General features: G+C 39.7%; 1 protein-coding gene across 1 annotated transcript in view; it reads left to right on the top strand.

The window, feature by feature from the left end:
* The window catches only part of LOC128119458 (disintegrin and metalloproteinase domain-containing protein 32-like), an 87,374-nt gene that overhangs the window by 13,176 nt on the left and 64,483 nt on the right, over window positions 1-9,715 (top strand). The window contains exons 4-5 of the mRNA XM_052752845.1: window positions 3,161-3,237; window positions 4,693-4,874. Of these exons, the coding sequence (XP_052608805.1) occupies window positions 3,161-3,237; window positions 4,693-4,874 (259 nt within the window). The remainder of the gene's footprint in view (window positions 1-3,160; window positions 3,238-4,692; window positions 4,875-9,715) is intronic.

The following is a 9,715-nucleotide window of genomic DNA, read 5'->3' as shown; positions in this document are numbered from 1 at the left end:
AAAGGGAGATTTATTTAGTGGTGTAACTTACAAATGAAGGGATAGGTAGGTTGCAGGTTCTGGGAAAGACTCAGCTCAGTTCGGCGGTGTTCTCTGGAGAACTCTCCTCCATCTGCCTCTAGCGTTCAGGGTCCAGGAACCAAGAGAGCACGGCGCATCCGGATCTCGGGTCTTCAGGGCCCTCCCTTGGCCCCACTTTGTAGGCATGATAGTTACCGAAGCCTCAATGGGGGTTGGAACTTCCAGATCAAAGCTGGAATGGCTACCCACTACACTGTAGTACTCAAAATTATGTTTTTTTTAAGATTTATTTTTATTTTATGTATATGAATATTTTGCCTGCATGTATGTGTTGTACCATGTATGTACCTGGTTATGGTGGAAGCCAGAAAAGGATGTCTGGTCCTCTGAAACTGGAGTTACAAATGGTTGTGAGCTGCCATGTGGCATTTGGGAACTGAACCTGGGTGCTCTGGAAGTGTTCTTAACCTCTGATCTCTCTCTCTAGTGCCTGGAAGCTATGATTTGGTTTTTTTAAAAAAAATTGTTATTGCCATCACTAAAATCGAACAAACTATGCTTAACAGAGGTGTGAATGAGTTTTCAGTGTGAGAAGGGAAAACAGCGTAACTGATTGCCATGGAAACACGCAAGGAAGATGGGCAACACCGAGATGCGGGAATGTGTATATGCACAGAGAGACAGGAAGGGAAGCAGGAGGAAGGGCAGGCTCGCCAACGGACACCAACCGAGAGATGGCGTCCAGCAAGTCAGGGCGGCGCAGTGGTTTTCCTTAACCTCCCTCTGCCTGCCACTCAGACCTGACAGCTAGGGCGTGTGGGAGGGGCGCCACTGCTAGCCCTTGGGAGACCAGGTCCAGTGGAGAACCGGAAGCAGCAGACTGGGCGCTCACTGAAGCCAGAGGGAGGGTGAGGGGCAGAAGTAAAGCTGAAACAACACAGTATGTGCAGAATATGGTCCCCAAGAAGTTTGAGCTTAGATCTGAGTTTCTAAGGATAATAGGACTTTATTTTCTTCAACCACATTATCAGACATATATATATATAAAATGTATATTACATATATAGTATGTATCATAATATATAACATGTATTATATTTTATTATATCTTAATTATTATATACAGTATAATCACATGTCATATAATATATAATATAATAAAATATGTCATATTATTAAAATGTATAATTATATGTCTCATATAATTATATACAGCGATATATAATTATAAAAATAGTATATAAAATTATAAAATACAATGTATTGTTTATAATAAATAATATATAATTATATTTTAATATTTTTATGCTATACCAATATATAACTAATATATTATTATATACAATTAATATTGCATACATTAACATGCAGTATTATATATAATTGATATATAATCAATATGCAATATTGATATATAACATAATATTGATATATAATATATCATACTGTATATATTAGAATAAAGGAGTAGAAAATTCTCAAAACCCTCCATCCAGTTGATATCCCTGTAAATAAAAACAAAATGGCTCTACCCCTCTTGCAGCCCCCTCCCTTTATTAAAAGGAGCCCAAGTGGGCTGGAGAGAAGGCTCAGTGGTTAAGAGTGCTTATTGCCCTTGCAAAGGATGTAGGCTTGCTCCCCAGAATTCAAATGGCTCCTAAGCACCTGTAACTCCAGCTCTAGGAGACAGGTTACTCTCTGGCTTCTATGTGCACCTACACACCCTGTGGTGCATAAATCCGCAGGCACACTCACCTCATAAAAAAGTAAATCTCTCTGAAAAAATAAAAACAACCCATTAAATTGGAGCCATTATTTTGAGTAAATGTGTATTACTTTGCCTGAAGTATATTGTATAGCAAAGAAAACACTACCACTTGTGCTGAAAGTTGCCCTTTCCTCTAAAGCTCAGGAGAATAAGCCTATTAGTTTCTAAGACCCTCTTGTTTCTGCCCAAACACCCTACCTCTGCTGTTGTAGCTGGAATGTCCCCCTAGCATGTTTAGGTTAATGGGCATGTCTATGTTCCTATAAAGCTTTATTTACAGAAGCGTGGGGGGGTGGGGCAGAGTTTACCGACAGCTGCTCTGTTATTTCTGAAAGAGTAACTCAGAATTTTCTTTTCTGCATGCAGTTATTTTTTAGCAGACCGTTTTATGGTTTATTCGTACAATAAAGGATTTGTGACTACTCAGTCTCTAGACATCCCGGTAAGATTTCAGTTATTGTATGAGTTTTCAGAAAACTTTAAAAGAATTGGGTGAATACTTTCCCAGCACACCAGACTCTCAGGACCCGGAGGCGATATATTTGAGGTACTCACCACCTGGTTCCTAACTGCTTCCTGATGTCTTGGCGGGGTTAAATTAGTTGACTGAGGGCCTTTCATGGCTACTGCCTACAGACTGCTGCTTCACCGATACTTCCTGAGAGAGGAATATAAATGGAAGTAAAATAAGCCGATTAAGAACATGCATACGCAGAAGCACAGACCAAGACCTTTTGTGTCCACTGCCCCCACTGCATACATACCTCAACCCTTCTGTGTTCCACAGGTGTTCTTCGGTGCCCCTCCCCTAACCTTGTTCAGACCTGAGGAGTTTGAATGCTTGATCGATTATTGAGTAAAACCATGCTTTAACGTATTTTAATATGGTTGTGTGTTTTCTGGGTTTTTTTTTTTTTTTTTCTGTCTCTTCCCTTTGGGCTCTGTTTCTGGGAGTGTGTTGTCTGTGAAAGGGTGTGGAGGGAGCACCCTGCATCTTTTTGTCCCCACCACATCCCTTCTCTGGCCCTGCCTCTGTCCTTGCAGATGACACGCTTTGTGTTAGCATGGCTCCAGAGCCCTCCTTTCCTGGCACACTGGCGCTTCAAGCTTCTAGAATCCTAGGCCCCAGTGCCCCTTTTTTAGGCAGCACATTACAATTTTAAAGATTCTCAGGGCTTTTAATTGATGTCTTAAATCTCTACATTGGAAAAAAAATTACGGAGACTTTTTGAGTATCTCACTTTGTGCACCCCATTGTAATTGTGTATTTATGAACACTATCTACCCTCTTCTGTCTGTTTTTCAAAGCAGGAAGTTATTTGAAAGTTTTGAAAGGTCTTTAGTAACTAGTCTCCTTTTTTTCATCCCTAGTCTCAATGCTACTATCAAGGATACATTGAAGACCATCCGAACTCCGTTGCCATACTCAGCACGTGCTCTGGACTGAGGTTATTAACTTTCTACTGCTCTGGCTGTGATATTTGGCTGCAGTGAATGCATTTTTGCTTCTGTTCACATGCAGCTAGGGCAGATTTCTCACATGCTTGTTGGCGATGTCCTTCTCCAGAGGTGGTCCCAGTGGTCTGGATTTCTCTCCTTTCCTTTGCAGACCAGAGATAATTCTAACTTCTGGAGGGTTTAGATTTCCCAATATCATTGCTCTCCTCTTACCTTTTTTTTTGTTTGTTTTTTTTCAGGACAGGGTTTCTCTGTGTAGTTTTGGAGCCTGTCCTGGAACTCACTCTGTAGCCCAGGCTGGCCTCGAACTCACAGAGATCCGCCTGCCTCTGCCTCCCAAGTGCTGGGATTAAAGGCATGTGCCATGACCACCCGGCCCTCTTACTTTTCTTAACAACAGAAATGACAAGTGAATGTTCTATGTTGGAGGAGCAAGGTTGAGGATGGGTTATTATTTTTTTTCAGCAAATAGAAATTTTACAATACCTATCATATATTTTAGTGTTTGGAGATGAAAGTAAAATAAATAAACATAAATGAATTTTGCTTGAAAGTAAAATAAATAAACAAAAATGAATTTTGCTTTTCCTCATAAAAATTATCTTTACAGTGAGGAGGCAAGTCATATCTTTATAATTATTAATTCAGTACTCTTTTTTTTAAAAATACTAACAGTCCTTTCTCTAACTCTTGAAAATGTATTTGGTTTCATCTTTTCTGCTTTGGATAGATTTTCGTCTTGTCAGAATTTTCCACCTCTGTTTTCAGTGACCGTCTTTGTTTTCCCAAATGCTTTCTGAGCTTCCTGCGTGGAACCTTGAAATTTAAACCTGAAACCAGTTTCTCGGGCAGAAGTGGCACACTGGCCTACCTCATTTCAGGGAAACCAAGTTCTGCAAACTGATTACCTCTTCAGAATCAGGCTTCTGATGTTTTATTCAAGCTATATACCCAACCAAAATACGTATCATTTTATAAACACTGCTAGATTTTATTTTCATTAGTAAAATTGCCAATGTACATTTTCATTATAAAAGCCTAGTAATCAGGTTTTCAAAGTTCTGCCGGCTACAGAGACATTTACTAATGTTTCTGTTTCCTAAACTGTTAAGGAGCTACTGACAGAAGCACAGGAAAGTCATTGGATTACTGTCACACTGTGTTCCTAGAAATTGTAAAGCTGGTTTCTGTTAGTCTTGTAGCAAACAACAACAACAACAACAAAAAAAAAAAAACAAAAAAAAAAGGAAAGAAAGAAAAGACATATGGAGTTTTATATTAGAGAAATTATTTTTCTTTTCAAAACCATCTCTGAAACAATTTTTGGAACAAAATACTGGACTGAAAACATTCTATATTTTTTATTGTTTCATTGGATGCTAACAGATTTTTCACAACACAGATTTTATGAAAAGTACTTAACAATTTCATCCTTAATGTTGCAGAGGAATCCTGCAATTTGAAAACGTGTCTTATGGAATTGAGCCCCTGGAATCTACAGTTAGATTACAGCACATTATTTATAAATTAGAGAATGAAGGGGAAGATGACCTGACAGTTTTTAACACAAATAGCAGAAACATACAGATACCGATGAACTACGACATTCTTATCAACGAAAAGGTGAGTTTTGTGTACTGTATCATTTTCAAAGTTCTAATTCATTAAAATAGTGTGGGAGACTGTTGTATGGTTGCAGGAGGGCCATTCCTTATGGATAGCCCTGTCTCTTCCTGTCCTGCAATTGCCCTGAAGCCAGGTGTGGTCTTTTCCTTCTGGCCACATTCTATCACCCTACTTTGTATGGCTTGCTTTATTTTAGATTTGTTTTTTGCTTAGTTTTGGTTTTTGTTTGTTTTGCCATGTCCTGATTAGAGTGAACAAAAGCACCTGAAAAGAAGCAATGTCTGCAGAGAACGAGGGACTTCTTAGAAGAATTTCAACACTGTAGAGAGATTGGACTGTTTGGGGTCCAAAGGCCAGTTATGTTGTCTCAGGCTGGGTCTAGCCCTGGGAACAGCCCTTCCTTTCCCCCTAGTGCCAGAATTAGCATCTTATGACTTAGTAGACAGATAGAAAGCTTTTGGAATCTATTAACTTAGCAGACCATTAGCTCCCATCAATCCAAAGGCTAAGAATGTCATCGGATAGCATGTTGGGCCTATGGGAAAGCTCACGACTCAACATCTTGCTGTACCCACCTTTCTTAGGGACTCACCAATATATTTTAAAGTTGCCTTGATTTATGATTTTCTTTGTTCTGAGTAACTCTAAACTTCACAAAACTGATTCCATGAGGGAACACAGAATTTGGGGTAACCTAAGTCTGTGTTCCTGGGCCATAGTCACTCAAAATAACTCTATAATAAACCACCTCTTATTCCTTTAGAGGTAAGCGTGGTTTTGCACCAACATTAGCATAGTTAAGTTTGTATACAATTGAAATGTCCCTGATAGAAATGTTGGACATACCCAGATTGTTGAGGGCACACCCTGGACATTGTTGAAGAACCCTGGTTCTTCATAAATGTAGCTCTGAAGGAGAAGTGGAATTGTGACCTAGGTCATGCTGACATAAATAACTGTGTTTGCAGAAGAGCACAAGGTGGTACAGGATGTTCCTGTGTGTCCTTTCTGTCTGTGTGAGTTTAACCCCAGACTTTAGCTGGCTATTAAAAAGAAACAGAAGTGTATTTCTCAACCTCCTCAGTTTCTAGATAGGATCATAGTGGGAAAAATATGGCTCCTAACATGAGCAGGCGTAACATGTCACCCTGGACCCAATGCTGAAAGGAAGCAACTCCTTCACATTTCATCTTTTCCATTTCCTGCTATCTGTCATGTGGCCATCCTGATATATCAGGGCTTACAAGGACAAAGATGCTACAATATGGGTATCTGAACCAGAGAAAATAAGGGAAGTGGCTCCATGGTGATAGTGCCTTCTCTACAAGCACGAGGCCTGAGTTCAGATCCCCTGAACCCATGAAAAGGCAGGGTATGGCAGTGTGTGTGTGAAACCCCAACACTGCGGAGACAGGTGGATCCCTGAGTACACTGGCCAGCTGACTTAGCCAAGTCAATGAGCTCTAGGTTTGGTGAGAAACCCTCCCTCAAAAGTTTATTTATTTAATAAAGAAATAAATAATAATAAAATAATAAAAGTTAGTTTACTTAGCTAATACATGACAGAGAGGATACACAGGAACATCCTGCACCACCTTGTGCTCTGGTACAAACACAGTTATTTATGTCAGCATGACCGGGGTCACAGTTCCGCTTCTCAGAGCTACACTTAGGAAGAACAACCATGTCCTTGTCCAGGGTGTGTTCCGAACAATCTGGGTATGTCCAACAGTTCTGTTAGGGACATTTCAATAATAAGGTGGGAGAGAATCGATGTCTCCCTCCTGTTGAGCAGGCCTTAAGACCAATTAGATAACTGTTGGTTGTTGTCAAGACATGAGTGCCACTACTGTGTCTTCACGGCTATCTTGCCAGGATGGTCATTGTTGTGGTTCATAGGCACCATAACTGGGTAGGACTATTGATGGTTTTCCTCTCTTGGCAGCTAGCACGTCACCTTCTGGTACTAAGCTAGTCCTCAGGAAAGAGGCTTTTGGGTCAGATCTAGCTCCAGTCATCCAAGTCCTGTGTCCTAAGTGTGTGGTGTCTTCAGCAACAGTGACTTACCTTCAACTTCTAGGAGGTTCCCGTGGACAATGGCAACAGCCTATACTGTTTCGGGAGTCTCTTGAATTCCCCTGACCAACAGTTCAAAGGGAGGTTTCCTGTGCTTGGTGCTGGAATTTTTGCTAGTCTATGACTCTTGATGGGAGGACTGTTGGCCCAAGAGACGTAACTGTATTTAAGCGCTCTGTCTATGTACGTATATACTTACACTTATACATACTATACGTAATTTTAGGTTGATATAAAATAATGAGATTCCTTATGGCTTTTCAAACACCCTTCGTGTTATTTTTTCCTCCTCCCTCCCTTCTCCATTAAAGAGCCTCTCTTCCCCTACCCGCCACTTCATATCACCTGTACCTTGCTATCCCCTCACTTACATTCCCCCTACCTGTCGTGGTCTCTTTTCAGTTTTCCTGGCTTCTGTAGTTTCTCTAGGTTCTATACACACTTATGAGTTACCCCACTCACTATGCTCTTTCCTAGTTCCACTCATTTAACTGCAAATTTCAGTTTTCTTTATAACCGACTAGCATTCCACAGTACGTGTAACACGTTTTCATCATTTATTCATCAGCTTAAATTTTGCTGTATTATGGTCAGATGGGGTGCACAGAATTTATATCAGTTTTTCTGAATTTCTTCTGATTTGTTTCGCGTCTTAGTATATGGTTTAAAAGCTCCCATGTGCTGCTGAGTAGAATGTAAATTCTTTTGTGTTTGGGTGGAATATTCTTTAGATATCTGTTAATTCTGATGTTTCTCTGTTTTCGTCTGGAAGATCTGTGTATTGGAAGCATTGGCACACGTAGTAAAATCGCCTGCTATTAACTGCTGGAGTTAATCTATATCTTTAGTTCCAATCCTATACTTTTTATGAAAAAGTGTACACTGGAGTTGAATACATATATGGTTAGGAGTATAATGTTGGGATGGATGTCCTTTAGTTTGAAGTCTATTTTGTTGTCAGATACTAGGATAGTGATATCTGCTTGCTACCTGGTATTATGTGCTTGGAGTATTTTTTTCTATCTTTCCATTTTAAAGTGGTACCTATCTTTAAAGGTAACACAAGTTTTTAGTCTGTCTGTCTATCTATCTATCTATCTATCTATCTATCTATCTATCTATCTATCTATCGATCAATTGATCTATCTATCGTTTTTCTTTGGTGGCTGGAGAGACAGCCGTGAGTGCTGGGAACCATATTCTTTTTTTTTTCTTTTTGGTTTTTCGAGACAGGGTTTCTCTGTGTAGCTTTGCGCCTTTCCTGGAACTCACTTGGTAGCCCAGGCTGGCCTCGAACTCACAGAGATCCGCCTGGCTCTGCCTCCCAAGTGCTGGGATTAAAGGCGTGCGCCACCACTGCCCGGCTGTTTTGAGTTTTTTTTTTTTTTTTTTTTTTTTTTGGGGAACCATATTCTTATAGTTTTGGTTGTGAGCATAGCCTTTAGTGGCTGAGCCATCTCTCCAGCCCTTATTTATTTTTGTTGCTGACATTTTTAGACATGGCCTGTATATATATATCCCTGACTGTCCTGGAACTCACTATGTAGACCAGGGTGGCTTCAAAATCACAGAGATCTGCCTACCTCTGGTTGTTTACTGATGAGATTAAAGGCCTCTGCCACTATGCCTGGCTCAAGAGGAGTGTTTTTGTAGACAACAGATAGATGGATTTTTGTTTCTTAATCCATTGAGCCAGCCTGTGTCTTTTGATTGGGGAGTTGAGGCCATTAATATTTAATGTTATTATTGTAAAGTGTGTATTGATTGCAACCATTATGTTGTTGTTGTGTTTTTAGTCATATTTTGTGTTTTAGTCATTATAGCTTCATTTTTTTCCTACAGTCTTCTGCTATGGCTGTTCCTCTCTTTAGTTGAAAGTATTGCTTTCAGGGTATGCTTAGGGGTGGTTTGGTGAGCATGACTCTTTTGATCTTTCTGTATCATGGGAAGATTTCTCCTTCAATGATGCAGATAGTTTTGCTATGAAGAGTAGTCTAAAATGGCATCCATGGTCTTTTAAAGCATGGAGAGCATTCATACAGGATCCTCTTTCAGTTTCATGTATAAATCAGCTATTCTGATGGGTTTTCTTTTATTTAATAACTTGTGTCTTTTTCTTGCAGCTTCCAATACTTTCTTTGTTCATATTGTTTTCACTATGATATGCCGTGCTGAGTTCTTTTCCTATTGTGTGTATAAGGTGCTCTTTATGCTTCTTGTATTTGTATGGGTGTGTCTTTCCTTTGTTTGGGAGAAGTTTTCTTCTATGACCTTGTCAAAAGATCTGGTTTGTGCTGTTCACTTGGGATTCTTCTTCCTCATCTATTCCTAGAATTCAAAGGATTAGTCTTTTGATGGTATCAAATTATCCTTCTCTGTGCTTAAAAAAAAACCCCAACTTCCTACTTTTTGCTTGTGTGGTCTAATTCCTCTACGTTGTCTCTAAGTCCTTTTATTCTGTCCTCTACTTGATCTATTCTACCTATAGGGCTTTTCACTGAGTTTTCTGATTGCTTTACTGAGTTTTTCAACTCCGTCTTCATTTCAGTTTGAGTTCTCTTCAATGTTTCTATCTCTTTTGAGTTGTTTCCAAATCCAGGATCGCTTTTGTTATTTCCATCTGCCTTGGATTTGTAGTTTTCTTGGGCACCACTTGGTGTTTGTTCTCTTTAAGACACAGAGAAGAAACTTTTTAAGGCCCTTGAATCATGTGATCGGAGTTTATGATTGTTCTTTCTAAATTTTAGGTCTTGGGGTTCATCTAGG

Source organism: Peromyscus californicus, unplaced genomic scaffold, assembly GCF_007827085.1.
Source record: "Peromyscus californicus insignis strain IS unplaced genomic scaffold, ASM782708v3 Scaffold_23__1_contigs__length_62951481, whole genome shotgun sequence".
Taxonomy (NCBI): domain Eukaryota; kingdom Metazoa; phylum Chordata; class Mammalia; order Rodentia; family Cricetidae; genus Peromyscus; species Peromyscus californicus.
This window is presented reverse-complemented; position numbering and strand designations above follow the sequence as displayed.